We start from the raw sequence: 16,850 nt of genomic DNA on the forward strand, positions 1-16,850 counted from the left end.
AAACCTAACTCGATCTTTGTACACATGAAATACTGAAAGCTTTGAATCAAGGCAATCAGGTGGATGCAGTATTTCTTGATTACCGAAAAGCATTTGCCTCAGTACTTCTCTTATGCTTGATGTTAAAGTATAGACATATGGAGTATCATGTGAAATTTTTGACTGGATCGGGACTCTTTGGTAGAGAGGATACACCTTGTTATCTTGGATGGATACTCATTGCCAAATGTAGAAGTAACTCCTGGTGTGCCCCAGGCAATTGTATGAGGACCCTTATTGTAATTCTTCATGCTTTCCCGGCGATCTGTTGACATCTTGGATATTCGTGAATCCAGCCGGATGTTCGCGTCGTTCTCGCACGATATTTCAACAGCGTACCTCGCTGTCTTCTTCAGATGCTACCTGAGACTGGTCCTTGACTCGATTGAGTCCAGTATTCATGCCTGGAAGGAGCTGGGCGTTCCCTAATCGGTCCGCGCCGAGTCGAGTGTTCCATCTGTGGTCCGCGCCCGCCACACTCGGCTTCAACGGACCCCTCCAGTCGCGGATGTTCCGACTGCCGTCGACGCCGTTTTTGGCCGTCCTCAACGGTTGTGGTTGTCATTTGAGGTGTGTCAGACCCGATCTGAGATGTTGGGTACTCTATCTCATGACTGTTACTACGGTTTCCACTTCTGTTGCGTGCTGGGCGCTCCCTAATCGGTCCGCACCGCGTCGTGTGTTCCATCTGAGGTCTGCACCCGCCAGACGCGGCTACATTGTCCCTCTCTGGTCGCCGGTGTTCCCTCCGCCGTCCGCGCCCTGCCTGGCCATCTTCTGAAGTCCAGTTCATGATCTGGGGTGTGTCAGATCTGGTCTCTAATGTCCAATACCTTGTCTCACGGCTGTTCCCTCGGTCTCCACTTATATTTCTCGCAGAATCCCAGAGTGTCCTGCGTCAAGTTTTCACAAGCTCAAGCGCAGGACTCCACGCAGTGCTGATTTGGTATCCCGAGTCACGGTTGATTAGATTGTTGTGACCTTAATCTCAATTGCTTCTTTAATGACACTGTCCCAAAATCTTGAGGTCTGTGTCACAATCTTGGTGTCATTGTAATCCATTGAATGACCAAGTTCCAGATAATGCTCTGCTATGGCTGATTTAGTTGCCTGCCTGAGTCTGGTGTGTCTCTGGTGTTCTTTACACCTGATGTCCACAGTTCTGGTGGTCTGGCCAATGTATGACATCCCACACTGGCATGGTATGTTGTAAATACCTGGCTTGCGTAGCTCCAGGTCATCTTTTACATTCCCCAGCATAGCCCTAATTTTGGTGGGTGGGCAAAATATGCTCTTGATGTCATCTTTCTGGAGAATCCTGCTGATCTTGGTAGAGATAGGTCCGGCATATGGCCAGTATGCCATCTTCTTTGCCTCTTCTGGTTCTTCTTCTGGATCCTTTGGCCAGTTGGCAGGTTGAAGTGCCTTCTGGATATCTTTAGAGGAGTACCCATTCCTGCTGAACACTGATTGTAAGTGTTCTATTTCTGTGGCCAGACTATCAGGATCTGACAGAGTTTATGCTCTGTGGACCAGTGTTTTGAGCACTCCATTCTTCTGTGCCGGATGGTGGCAACTGCTGGCTTGAAGGTATAAGTCAGTGTGCGTAGGTTTGTGGTACACACTGTGTCCAAATGTGCCATCTCACTTTCTCTTCACCAGAACATCCAAGAATGGAAGTATTCCATCCTTCTCCATTTCCATTGTGAACTTAATGTTCGGATGGCAAGAGTTCAGATGTAGCAGAAACTGACACACCCCAGATCATGAACTGGACTTTAGAAGACGGCTAGGCCGAGCGCAGACAGCGGAGGGAACACCGGCGACCAGAGAGGGACAATGTAGCCACGTCTGGCAGGCGCGGACCTCAGATGGAACACACGACGCGGCGCGGACCGATTAGGGAGCGCCCAGCACGCAACAGAAGTGGAAACCGTAGTAACAGTCATGAGATAGAGTACCCAACATCTCAGATCGGGTCTGACACACCTCAAATGACAACCACAACAGTTGAGGACGGCCAAAAACGGCGTCAACGGCAGTTGGAACATCCGCGACTGGAGGGGTCCGTTGAAGCCGAGTCTGGCGGGCACGGACCACAGATGGAACACTCGACTCGGCGCGGACCGATTAGGGAACGCCCAGCTCTTCCCAGGCATAAATACTGGACTCAATCGAGTCAAGGACCAGTCTCAGGTAGCATCTGAAGAAGACAGCGAGGTACACTGTTGAAATATCGCGCGAGAACAACGCGAACATCCGGCTGGATTCCCGAATATCCAAGGACCCTTATTGTTCATGTTGTGTATTAATGAGATTGTAGACCTCAGACTTTTTGCAGCTGATACAGTCTGAAAGAAGCTGCATAAACATTCAATCATATCTTCATAAGATTTTAAAGTGGTGCAAAGATTGGCAACTTGCTGATGTAAAATTGCGCACTTAAAAAATGAAAAAGAAATGTAGTATCCTACGACTATAATATCAATGAGTAACTTTTGGAGTCAGCCAACTCATACAAATACCTGGTTATAGCCCCCCCCCCAATGGAGTATCATATTACACTGGATAAAATGACTTCAGAAATCAGTGAATATATTAATTCAACAGATTCATCATTTTTATAATTATTTAGCAATATAGGTTGCAATGTATTTCAAACACATTTTAACCAAAGAATAATAGCGGCAAATAGCTTACTATCTATTAATTTAACTTAAAATGGGTGTCTTGTTATTTATTAATATACTGTACATTGGATGTATATTAATGTACGAGTACCACTTACAATAATCAAGAAAGCTAAATATACCGGGTATGCCGATCAACACTTAAATTGCTGAACCCAGACAAGAACTTTGAAATCACTGGACATATGCATCAAATCATATTATTTTCCCAGGCGCACACATTCTGTAGACACGTTTTTACCCTGAATTCCAAAACAGAAACTACTTTAAGCAACACCAAATTTTACCAATTTGTCAGTGGAGGATCCCAACTCTCTTTTTGTTAAGCAATATTCCACACCCCCCCTCCCCCACCATTAGTCCCCCCCCCCCCTTGACCAACTTCTAGAATTGCCCCTGTCACTTAGGCTCAGTTGTGGGTAAAGCAGGTGGTAGGCTTTGCTTTATTGGTATAATAATACTGGCGAAGTGCAATCAGTCTACAAAGGAATTTACTTACAAAGCATTCGTGTGACTGGTTCTAGAACATTGCTGCTTCGAGTGGGGTGTGTATGAAATAGGAGTAACAGGGGATAATGAATGCATACAGAGAAGAGCATTGTGAATGGTCACAGGATTGATTGATCCGTGGGAGACTGTAACAGAAATAGTGAATAAATTTAACTGGAAGGCCCATGAAGATAGATGTAAACTATCCCAAGAAAGTCTATTAACAAAGTTTCATGAACTGGCTTTAAATGATGACTCTAGGAATAAAGTACAAGCCCAACGTATGGCTCATGTAGGGATCATGAGGATAAGATTAGAGTAATTACTGCACTCACAGAGGCAGTCAAATGGTCATTCTTCTCGTGTTCCATATGGGAATGAAATGGGAAGAAACCCTAATAAATGGAACAGTGGGATGTGCCTTCTGCCATGGACGTCATGGTTGTTTGTAGAGTATAGATGCAGATGTAAAATATTGTTTACTTTACTACAATCAATCAGGATGTGTCCGTAAGAAATCTATCAGTCTAGGTGTAATACTATAACTTACCTGTGGCTATATTGTGTAAATGAATGTAAATATGTAAAACTTTATAGTGTCTTGTATTTTTAAAGCCCTATTGCATGAATGTAATAAAATGCACACTAAAAAAATAAAATAAATAAATTAGACATCTACGAAGATAAGACAAGTGCTATCTGTGCTGCATTTGCAAGTCTTATTTGCATCTGTAGATATTAAATCCTTGAAAACCGCTTTAATCTGTTTGGTACGCCGGATTTCTGATGGTAGGTTTGCACCTGGCCGCATTTTTTATCTGATGAAGTTGTCCCACGTAATTCACAGGAGGGAGTAGCAGCTAATTACAACCATGTTTTAATAAAACATAGTCTGTCACATTGTTGATACTTTCAAGTTATGACTTCCTGCCATAATTTCTAAAAAGGATTTTGTAAAATTTTGTGCAGAACATTTTCTTGCCATGGAGCACTCAAAGTCATGTTACAAGATGTTGCGACATCTTGCATACTATTACATATTAACAACATAATTCATTTTTCTAATTATGTTAATTCAACATAATGTTAAATCATGTTAACCTGCTGCACTTCTGACTAATACACATTGCATGGTGTAAATGCAAGTATTTTTAAGAGAAATGTTGATGGCATCACTGACTTTATACTGAACATTAACTATGACATAGTCCCCTATGTCAACAGCGTGGGAAAAGACAGTTTGCCATTTACTGTAAAGAAGACACATGAAGTTGTAGACAGGCACAATTAAAAGAAACTTACATAAAGCTTGCAGCCACATCCTTCAGCAGTAAAAGAGAGATACACACCATTCATACACCCAAGCAAGCACACCTCATGAACATGTGACCTCCAACTCTAGCATCTCATGCCAGAATGCAACTATCACATGAGATGCAAGCAGCAATCTGGAGGGGACAGGGAAGGCGAGGGAATAGTAGAGCCCAAGTGGGAGAGATGAACCCTGTGTGGTGGACTAGAATACCAACAGGCACAGCAACAGGTGATTCTGAGGCAGGGAGGTGGGAAAAACAGGAACAAATAAGAGAGGGTGTGGGGGGTGGGGGGGTGGAAGGGGGAGGGGGGTAACAGGCAGATGCAATAGCTGAGGGTGGCTAATGAACAGTGTTAGAGATAAGAATGGGGAGGAGGTGATAGAATGGGAGGGTGGAAACTTTTGGGTGGAGGGCATGGGGACAGTATGTTACCTTAGGTTAAGCCCAGGATAATTATGGGAGTGGAGAATGTGTTGTAAGAGCAGCTCCCATCTGTGCAGTTTAGAAAAGCTGGTGGCGGAAGGGAGGATCCAGATGGCTAGCGTAGTTAAGCAGCCATTAAAATCAAGTGCTTTACGTTCAGCTGCATCTTGTGCCACAGGGTGGTCTACTTTGCTCTTGACCACAGTTGGGTGGTGACCTTTCATTCTGGTGGACAGCTGGTTGGTAGTCACACCAATACAAAAAGCTGTGCAGTGATTGCAGCAGAGCTGGTAAATGATATGGCTGCTTTTGCAGTTGGCCTGTCCCTTGATGAGGAAGGATAAACATGTGACAGGACTGGAATAGGAAGTATTGGGTGGGTGGTTGGGCAGGTTCTGCACTTGGTTTTTCACAGGGATATGATTCTTGTGGAAAGGGGCTCATGATCTGGACTCAGCACCAAGACATCATATCTTCGTTCCTTCATGACCTGAATACCATCTATCCCATCCACTTCAGTGGTCCTCCTCAGCACAATCTATATGGCCTCCTCCTCTCTAATGGCTCCATCCACACCCCTGTCCCCATTACATCCACCAACCACCAACAGTACCTGCAATGTAACAGCTGTCGTCCCTTTCACACCAAAAAATCTATCCCATACAGCCTGGCCATCTGGGGATGGCATATCTGCAGTGACAAAAACTCCCTTGCTCAGTGTGCTGAAGGTATCACGAAGACCTTCACAGACAGGCACTAACCCCAGACGTAGTCTGTAAACAGCTCTCCTGTGGCATTTCCTCTCACACCTCCAGTTCTCCAATTCTCCCACCACTTCAAAGAACCAGCCACAAAAGAGTGTCCCCTTGATCACCCAGCACCACCCCGGACCGAAACAACTGAACCACATCCTTCGCCCAGGCTTTGATTACCTATCATCATGCCCAAAAATGAGGGACATCCTACCTGAGATACTTCCCACCCCTTCTAAAGAGGTATTTCATCACCCACCCAACCTGGTTGCCACTCTCAATCCCAACCCCCTGCCATAAGGATCATATCCCTATCACTGGTTTATCCAACCACATCAGGTCCCAAGACCCCTGTGAAAGCAGCTCTAACATTTACCAGCTCTGTTGCAATAATTGCACAGCTTTTTATATTCATATGACTACCATCCAGCTGTCCACCAGGTGAATGGCCACTGCCAAACTGTGACTAAGGGCAAGTAGACCACCCTGTGGCACAACATGCAGCTGAACATCCCAAGCCATCTGGATCTTCCCCTCCACCATCTGCTTTTCTGAATTGCACAGATAGGAGTTATTCATACAACACATTCTCCACTCCTGTAACTATCCTGGCCTCAACCTACAGTAACACACTGTCCCCACACCATAAATCCAACAGTTTCCACTCCCTATCCTCCCACCTCCTCTCCATTATCACCTCCCACCGTGTATTTGCCGCCCTCTGCCAATGAATCTGCCTGTCTTTCCCCCCCTCTCCTCTCTTTTTCTGCTCCTTTTTTCCCCACCTCCTTGCCCCACAACCCCCTGCACACTCCACCACACATCTTTCATCTCTCTTGCCACCCATACACTACTATCCCTATCCCTTCCCCTCTCCCTTCAGACTGCCACTTGCATCCTAAATGATAACTGCATTCTGGCCCAAGAGGATGGAGTTACAGGTCATGTGTGCATAAAGTGTGCTTGTTTGTGTGTATGAGTGTGTACCTGGGTCTAATTTAATGCGTCTTTATGGTAAATAGCAAACTGTCTTTTCCTACATAGTTGATATTCCTACCTGAGATTTCCATTGTTTGATTTTGCCAAACAGCTTTCTTCCATCCTACAATCCTGTGATGCTTTCCTTTGTTACTCTTCTCTATAGCATAACTCTTCTCAGTATCCATCTTTCTCTTCTTTCCTGTGTTTATTCACTGCCTTCCAAACCACGTTTGCTCATGAGCCATACTGTACCAGCAATTATCAGTGCACAACACACACTTCGCGACTGTGTGGATTATTGATGCAGTAGCTGATGCCCCCGATTCTTTCCTCTGGTAGTTTTAATTATATTTATTCCTACTAATCCCATTTCATCCCTCATCCTGACATACTTTTTGCAGTTTGTTTTCCACAGCTGCCCATGCCACACAAACTTAGAACCTCGTCCTAACCCTCCCCCCCCCCCCCCCAACTCACTCACTCACACACACACACACACACACACACACACACACACACACACTCTCTCTCTCTCTCTCTCTCTCTCTCTCTCTCTCTCTCTCTCTCTCTCTCCACTCATCACAAAACACACACACACAAACACACACACACACACCCATAACTCATTGTTTCTTTCCTCTTACATTTCTGTACATTTTTAATGTATTTGTACATATTTTTACATAGTTTCATGTAGTTTCACATGTTTTTGCATATTTTTACATATTTGTGTGTATTTTTACATATCTGTGTTTATTTTGGCACATCTGTGCACGTTTCTGAGTGTCTTTACATATTTTTATGCATTTTTACTCATCTTTTTGCATATCTGGCTCTTCTCCCAATCATCAACACCTATTTTGCCCATTTCTGCCATTTCCATTACACCATTCCTACTACAATGGACCCTTGCTCCATCTTTCTACACCAGGTCAGAAAAGTATACCTTTCCCTGGCTAAAACCCAGTCCCATGTCCTGTCTCAAATGCTGCCTAAACCATGGGATCCTCCCCCCTCCCCCCCTCAAACAGCTTAACCATAAAGATTCCTTTCTCTGGATCCCACCCATCCTCTCATGATGATTCACACCTTTCTAGATTCCACAATTACTGACCCTCGCAGGCCTGGTACTTCTAAAACCTATCGCCGTGGCACAGGCATCCCAGAACCACCTCTGCTCCCTCCACAGGATACTACTATCCTGCAATCCCTACTCCATACATCACACCTCTGAAATTGAATCCCTTGCCCTGAAGGAGCATTCCTCACACCACCTCCCTAAGTTATCTAACCAGAGCCAAAACATTCCTATAACACTGTCATTAACCTTTCCAACAAAACTCTCAGCTCCACAGATGTTTGACTCCTATCCAAAGGCCTCACCTTTAGCCCTACACCCAAATTTAACTATGCTGGACTTGTCAAAAGCCTACTCTCCTTCTCCCAATCTCTGCAGTGGAAGAACTTCTATGCTGCCAATCTCTCCAACCAAAACCACCCTAATTCCAACAGTGAACACCGTCTCTTCCAGTCCACACCACCATCCAACCATGATCCCCCCTACCACCACCACCTACTCACAGTCACCTTCCAGGAATTACTTACCTCGAACTTAGCCTCACGATCCTTCCCCAGGTCACTTCCTCAGAATGCCAGCCTTTCAGAAGAAGAAAGAACAGCAACACACAACCTCAAGACATATCCCGACCTAAACATCCTACCTGCAGACAAAGGTTGCAGCACTGTTGTTACTAATCGCAGTTACTACCTGGCACCAGGCATTCACCAATTATCTGACTCCTCGACCTATAAACAGAATCTGAGATGGCTGAGTGGGGACTCCTATGACACTTGATGTGGAACAACCCACCTGCATCCATACAGTACTCAGCTTGGAACTAACTGATATATAATTGCTGCAACTTCTGTTGTCGTTATCTGATGGAGAAACCATTATTCCATAATCAATTGGCCAGTTCATTTCATTTCACTTTACTGACCATTACCACCTATAACTTCTACTCATTTGTCTTTTTAGATTTTGATCTATAATTCCTTGAACTAATTCACTGAATATTGGTTGTGTATGCTTTCCTTCTGATATGGGTGTAGTCAGCACTCAGCATCCAAAGGACTCACTGCAGAGGAGGTGCTTAATTTATATCCAGACATTTTCCTCTGGCGGAAGTCATGGAATTAAAACACACAATATCTTCTGTACATTTCATCTGAATGTTTAATGTAGTAATTTCAGTTTTCTACTACATCATCATGCTGCTGGTTGCCTCTAATCTTTCCATGTTCAGAGGCCACTCCATGTTCCACAAACAAACTGGTTTATCAGTCTCGACCAACTCTTGCTCCCTTATTTGCAAAGTGTCATTAAACTGGGAATATGTCTCAGTCCAGTAAAATGTAATAACAAAAAGGTAATCAATGCCTCACATGAAAACACCTGGTGTATACGACCCAGGACAACCAGGAAAACTGGGAAAAATCTGGGAATTTTTTCATCCCGGAGAAAACTGGGAAAAACTCAGAAAATTTTTCAGGATTCTGGGAATTTTTCATTGTTTTAGCTTTCAGTTAAAATTTTGTAATTTATGCTGGTAAGAATTGATTCTCTAACAAAGAATGTTACTGTATCCTGCTACTGGAGAATGATACTGCAGTAATAAAATATAAAAAAGAGGAAAAAAATAAAACTTTAGTGGCAAAGGAAATGCATCATTTACAATTACAAAATACTGTGCTCGAACAAGCATCTGCAAACAGCAAAAATATGTCAAAGGCCTTAGGGCGAAGATTATGTAATACTTCGTAAAAATAAACTGCTTTCTATGAGCATGACATCACAACCATTTACATTAGGTTCGTCTGACCAGTTGCCATCGGGCTCATGCGCAGGTGCAGTTGACTCGCGTATGAGCAGTACCTTCTCCCACTTCCCACTAATTGAAGTGTGGCTGTTAGCTGTATCGGCAGTAACAGCAAGCAACCAGATGCTGATGAGAAAAAAATTTCTCGCGCTCCCTAGCTGCCATATTCATGCAGATGCAGTGTTGTCTGAGTTGTAGTGGGGAGGGGGTTAGTCTCCACCTGACCCCTGTTTGCGTTACATGATTTTGCTGTTTCCTCTTCATTTATAGATCCCACATCAAATGAAACCAAAACGGATTTCTGCAGCTGGGAGCTGTCAAGTGAATTCTAATACAGTCACATAATTATGGAGGGCAAAAATATATTATTAGTTTCAGTTTTCTGATTCTATTTTATTTCCAACTTATTAGCAGTCAAACATTAATCGCCTTGCAGAACAATGAAGTAATTTTTGTCAGTTTGCTAAATAAATTTGGCATTATTAATCTTTCTGCTGAGGCAATCAATTTATTTGAAACGAAATGTTTTGTTCCATAGCGTTGGCTAGTTCCAACTATTCGCTGAATTTCAAGTGCACAATTTCATCATCTGCCACGTATGGCATTATGCCATAATAAAGAACCAAGTATGAGGTAGTATTGGTACTCAAAGAAAATTTACATTCCAAAAACCACACTGAAAAGCTTAATATCAGATGGGTCCTACTGCATTGTAAATCTGGAAAAAAACTGATGTGCACTTCAAGCTGAAATATGCATTTTAGTATGGTTTACGAAATTCCAATGCTCTTGGAGTATCCCCGGATGTCCTGTTTCTTTTATGGTGTAATGTAAGCTCTCTTTGAGCTTTATACATAAGAACACGAAGGCTTCATGCACCATTGTAGCTCCACATACACAATATGCCTGTTTTCACGCGCTCTCTGGCAACTGCTAAATCGAACCTATTTCTAACAGTCTCAGGATAGCATTGCGAATGATGGTTCAAAAAGCATTACTTTCTAAGGAAATTCCTTTTTACCCAAGATGAATTATGTTACGTGTGAGAAAGTGGGATCAATTTCTTAAATCACAGAGCGTTTAAAACTGAACACTTTGAGGACCAAGCACTTACAAGAATTTCGCGCCCAGAAGAATTAAATTTACTGGCACATTTGTGTGATGTATCTTAAAGTGTAACGCACACACAAAAAGATCCATTATTACATGTGAAAGCTTAGCTTCTCTTGTAACTTATTAATCTTCGAGACCAATAGTATATGTGAAAGCTTAGTTTTTCTTGTAGCTATACAATATATACAGGGTGTACATGCCAATACAGTAACCGAATTCTTGTCATACCCGTCCCAGCAAGGCATCGTCGACTGTGGCAGTCGCCTCTCATATTCTCTACCTGAGCTCTGCTACATCACATGGTAGAGATGGTACATACGACAGATCTTTAATGTCACATCTGATGATCGGGGAGGCCATTTCATGAAAGGTTTCCTCCAAAACACAGAAAGCAAAAAACACTTTCAGGGTTTCTCTTCAAATTGACATATGTATGATATTTCTGAACAATGTTTGATTCTTGTGCAATAAATAATTGAAAGTGTACCCGAACTTTATGTACACCCTGTATTAATGTAAACCATTAACTTTTCCTCTTTGGATGTTCACGCTACATAACTGGGATCTTGCTATCGGCTAACTATAAAACATGTACTATGCTCTGAACATCTGCTGGTGAGATCACATAGCATGAGACATGACTGGCTTACAAAAGGACACTGCAATCTCAATTTTAACGCTCTGGAAACTAAAGTGCTGTGTTTGGTAAAAGACAAATTTATATTTTCGCAATACGAAAATGTGCAGCGTATATGTTGTTACGCATCAAAGGTCTTTCCAAAACTTATCTCCTTTTTTTTTTTCTTCATCAAAACTCTTTCCAAAACTCCCCCCCCCCCCATCCCACCCTCCTCACCACCCCAAAAAAATTGATAATTTTTACAGTTCCAAAGGAAAAATCTATGGAAAACCTACTGTCACTTAGCATGCAAAAAGTGTATTTTCGCCTGGGAAAAAGTATATTTTTTAAATGGGATAAACGAGAATTTTTTTCTTGTCCGCTTATACACCCTTGAAAAGAATCCCTTTTCTGAAAGATGTACAAAAACACACACACACACACACACACACACACACACACACACACACACACACACACACACACAAGCACTCCCCTGAACTTCTCGTGTCATCATTCTCAAAATGGTGATTACTGAAAATAGTATGTACTTTAACTAGTGGAATTTACATTTTTTATAATGGTAATGATTAATAATTATGTCACCCAGTATTCTATGAGATCAAGACAGTAATTTGTGTTTTATGTCTCAAATATATTATATAATACAAATAAAGATCATAATATAAACAAAGATAGCAGGCAATAATTACCCAGAGTTGCAGGGATCCACTTCATTAACCCCATTGTCGAACGTAACACTCAGTCCATCTTCATTGTCGTCATCCTCATCTGGGAAAAAAAATCTTCATATTAAACACTAAACTATGTAGGTGGCTTCATAGAAAAGAAAAATATATGCAGTGAAACTCTATATAACGTTTTTCAAGGGACCACAAATTCTGAACACTGTATAGAGGAAAACACTATAAAGAGGAAGACTTCCAAATAATAATTATAGGGCATTACTGAAGATCGGGATACCACTAATCAGCTTTGACAAATGGTGCCATAGATGACATTTTAAATTTTCACAACACTATAATATGATATTCATTGCAAATGCTCAATGTATCAAATGATTAGTGTTTTGTAATTAAAACATATGGCCCGGTAGGTGAATGGGTGAAAGTAAATGGATCAGTTTGTACTGTAAAAAGTTATAACAGATTCTTAAGATATAACATCATTTTTCAAAGCTGACAGGTGGTATCCCGTTCTTCAGTTGACCCAATTATAGAATATGAGCCAAATTTTGTTTATGATATACTGAACATATTACATAAAACACAGTAAATGGTACAGATTAAAAAAAGAATTAGTTACAAAAAAATTACTTCAGTAATTAAATTATGAAACGGAACTTAATTTTGCACAAAACTCTAGGAATCTATGCAATCTGAAAATCATATACCTATGATTTGTTTTTAAATATTCAAGCAAGCATGTTTGTTTTCTATTTCTCCTAGACTCTATGGTAATCATTTCTTGCTCCAAATGAGCAAGTTGAACTACTGTTCTGTCCTCAAGTCTATGGGCCATCATAAATCTCCTGAATGTTTCAAAGCCTTCAGCTGCCTTAGTATATGAGGGAACAGGGTCATCATCCTTGTCACTGTCACTTTCACTACCACTGTTATTCTCCAAGCTTCTCTGTGCAGTCAGCTCCTCAATACTTTGTACTCCTGTGGTTGCCACGTTGTCATCCACAGACCCAAAGTCCTCAAAAGTGACAGAATCACTGCCTATGAATTCCTGAAACTCTTGCAAATCATTTGCAACATCTTCCACAGGAGCTGCCATCTCATTCTCACAGAATCCCGCTTTAACAAACAGTTTTTAATAGTTTCAGCACTGACTTCCTCCCATGAGTGCATAATTAAATTCATTGCCTGTAAAATATTCAGCTTCAGTTGTGAGCTCTGCTAGCTTCCCGGTTTTCTTTGGTCCATCAAATTCAAGGCCTTTTTTCACAAGGGCTGTCCTATATTTAACCTTAAGGACTTGTATTATTCCCAAGTCCGAAGGTTGCAGATGGCTGGTGCAGTTGGGTGGCAGGAAAATTACTTTCACATTTCTCAGAAAGGATCCGTCTGGTGGATGTGCCACACATCTATCTACAAACATCAGCACTTTTCTTGCAGCACTCCCCATTTTGGCATCAAATTCTCTGAAACCAAGTTAGTAAAACTTCCTCCATTTCGTCGTAAGTCAATGGTTTCAAATGCATACATTTTGAATTTCCACAATTCTCAAACCCTTCCATTATCGATGATCTGTTTTTCATAATAGTGCTCAGTGTTAAGGGGGCCAGTTCAAATTGCTTCGCTAGCTCCACGCGATTCACACCAGGAGATGCCTCCACTTTTTTAATAACAGAAGCCTTCTCTTCCAGAGAAATGTTCTTCCGCTTTTTACTCATTATATCGAAGACACACTCTCACTAGACACACAAACTGTTTGCTGCTCAGCTCACAAAACATGCTACGAATACAGAGCATCGACTGAAATGACTCCAAAAAGGACTGCAATCAAAATGTGTGTCACATGTCGCATGACCGGGTTCTGCCGCTGACATATGAAAAACGCCGAGTGCGGGCTTTCCGAGCCAGTGCAAACAGTGAATCCACAGAACGGAAAACAATGTGTCTACATCCAGTCACTTAAACATTATAAACAGGTAAATAATTGACCAGGGTTCCAAAAATATGAGTGTTACATGGAGGAAATTGTAATATAGAGGAAACGTAGTAAAGAGGAAAATTTAACATTGTTTATATGGGTTTTTAGATGGGACTTAAAAAAAAAAAAACGGGCGTAACATAGAGGAAAAAATTATATGGAGGAATGTTATAAAGAGGTTTCACTGTATATAACTAACCTGTCCACCTGCCCACCCATGTGGATATATGTTGCATGTTTCCAAACTCAGGAAGGAGATGCTGTATATACCTATTTAAGGGCACACAAAATAGCTAGTACACAATGTCTGCACCAAAAAATGTGCAAGACAAAAATGATGTTTCATAATCTACTCAGAACTGCAGTTCTAATGGCTTAAGTAGCTTGAATGATGACACAACACTACACAGCTTTCCTACATTAAACAGTTGTCACATGGAAGATGCTTCAGAAATGCTCAGTGATTGGTTACAGAAAATAAAGGAAACAAAAGTTTTAAAGAAAATACCTTTACTGACCTTCAAAGTAACCACCACTTCTGACACTGGTTGTAAAGCTGTTGAAAACTGTCAGCAAATGGTCCTTTTGAATCACTCAAAGCACGGTGATCAAGCATTGTCGGATATCCAAAATTGTCTAAAAATGTTTTTGAGCAATAGTGCTTGCACTGTCTTTCTTAATTCCAACTGTTTTTCTCTCATTCTGAAAGACAGCCACCAATCATCCACAAGAGACCATTGCACATGTGTCATTGCAAAATGGAGCGATGCATTAACTTGAAGTTTTGCTTCAAATTAGGGAATACGACAATGGAGACTCATGCCATGTTACAGCAAGTGTACAGTGTTGAAGAAGTGAGAAAAAACTGTGTTTTAGAGAAGGAAAGGACAGTGTCGAGGATGAGTTGCATTCAGTTCAACTAGCACAGTCCCAGACAACACTGAAAAAGTGCATGGCTGCTTCTGCATGTTCAGCAGCTCCCTTTGAGAATGAGAACAGAAGAGCTGAAGATAAGCAGAGACAGTGTAAGTACATCGTTCATTAACACTTGTGAATGTTCTAGATGTCTGACGAAACATGACCGTGGTGCTTGCAGACAGTTTTCAACAGCTTTACAACCAATTTCAGTAGTGTATTGTAACCAATGGTGATTACTCTGAGGGACAGTAAAGGTATTTTGTTTGGAACTCTTATTTCACTGAATTTTTCTAAGCACTTTGTATGACACCTTATGGATTCTTGTGTAAAACCAGAATTATTTTTACTATTATAACCTTCTTCCATTATTAGGACTTATTAATTTAACAGTTTTGAATGATTAACTGTTTATTGCACTGAAAACTTACCATGATGATCTGTCCCATCATTTGGTCGGCAGGCATCATTTGGTCGGCAGGACGATCTGGAATTTAAAAGCTTTAATTAGAGATTGTTTTACTGAGTAGTTATATTTTCAATTCTCTCTGTTAATGTATCCATACACACATTTACCATTTATGAATTCAATATGTTTGCTGTAAAGATAAGAGCAACACAGTGACAGAAAACTGGGACCATAGCCAACTGAAATTGGTAGTCCATAAACACTTTACACAGTTGTAATTTGGAATACAATTATCATTTGTTGTACCAATATGATAAAAATCAAGTGGAAGCTGTTTCTTCTGAATCATAATAATGTGTCCACCCACACTTGTTCATTACCGACGAGTAAATTTAAATACCAATGGAAGTTATGATCAAACTGCTGCACCTTGAACTGGTTAAAAAAATGTTAAATGTTAGTGACTTGCAAATGGTCACAAAATATGATGCTAGATAAATGATTTTACACCAACACCGCTCTCTTGGGTACCCTTCTTTGTGTATTTACCAGACACACACAATCACCACAGTAAACACTACGTGCGGTGTAAAAGAATTAATTTGCAGACCCATAACAGCTTCTTCTCAGAGTCAGAAATTAGTGGATATCGTCATAAATTACAGATTTCAGCATGTTGGACTGAAGTCTGCACAGTGTAGTGTTACATATCACTCCAGAGGAGTGCTATGTTCCTTCCGTATTCTTACCAAGGAAAAATACTTGTGAATGAAGATTAGAAAACAAGTCATCATAGTGGAGAGCACAAATATTGGGCACATTTGTTATTTTAGTTGCATGCAGAGAATCAAACTTAAGGACAAGGTAAGTCTCCAAGATGAGATGGCAATTGCAGTAACTTCACAAGGGGAAGCTCCTGGAATCATGCAAATATATCAGCTCATTGCATCACTGGCCTAGTTTGGAGAAGTGCAAAATCCTCAGAGAATATGTAACTCTGACAATGCTTATGATTGTACTTGAGAAAATGAAATGTCATTCTGATTCTATCTCATATGATGAGGTTTTGTGTTGGACATTCTGATTTGATATGTGATGTTATTAAATACACATAAGGTGTCTGCAAAATATTCAAGTAAAAGAGTATTTGCAGTATTAAATTTTTCCTTGCAGCACAAAACGATCAAGGAGGAGATGTCTTCTTGCTCCATTCAAGGCAACAGTTCAGCAAAGCAAGAGGTAAACTAGAAAAACAGGAAATCTTCATTAATTAATCCACATCTAACTCAACCAGTACCCCATACTTATTTTGTGCTACTGGAGGGTGCAGAGCTAATTATTGCTGGAGGGCAGACATAAACTGAAATACTGAACAATTGTACAAATAAATAACTGAACGGTGAGAAGAAGTGCACATATCAATACATGCACAAAAACCAGATATTTAGAAGAAATATATTCTTGAGGGAATTCAGTTAAAATTGATAGCATTACATACAACAAAGAAGGTTATTAACACAGTGAGTCAGATGATTGGTGGCCG

General features: G+C 41.1%; 1 protein-coding gene across 2 annotated transcripts in view; it reads right to left on the reverse strand.

Annotated features, from left to right (window-relative positions):
* Positions 1–16,850, reverse strand: part of LOC126267154 (uncharacterized) — a 105,086-nt gene that overhangs the window by 8,812 nt on the left and 79,424 nt on the right. For both annotated transcript variants that reach the window (XM_049972093.1, XM_049972094.1), the window contains exons 10-11: positions 15,330–15,385; positions 12,015–12,093 (exon numbers count right to left, since the gene is read on the reverse strand). In XM_049972093.1, coding sequence (XP_049828050.1) covers positions 12,015–12,093; positions 15,330–15,385 — 135 coding nt within the window. The remainder of the gene's footprint in view (positions 1–12,014; positions 12,094–15,329; positions 15,386–16,850) is intronic.

Source organism: Schistocerca gregaria, chromosome 4 (genome assembly GCF_023897955.1).
Source record: "Schistocerca gregaria isolate iqSchGreg1 chromosome 4, iqSchGreg1.2, whole genome shotgun sequence".
Lineage (NCBI taxonomy): Eukaryota > Metazoa > Arthropoda > Insecta > Orthoptera > Acrididae > Schistocerca > Schistocerca gregaria.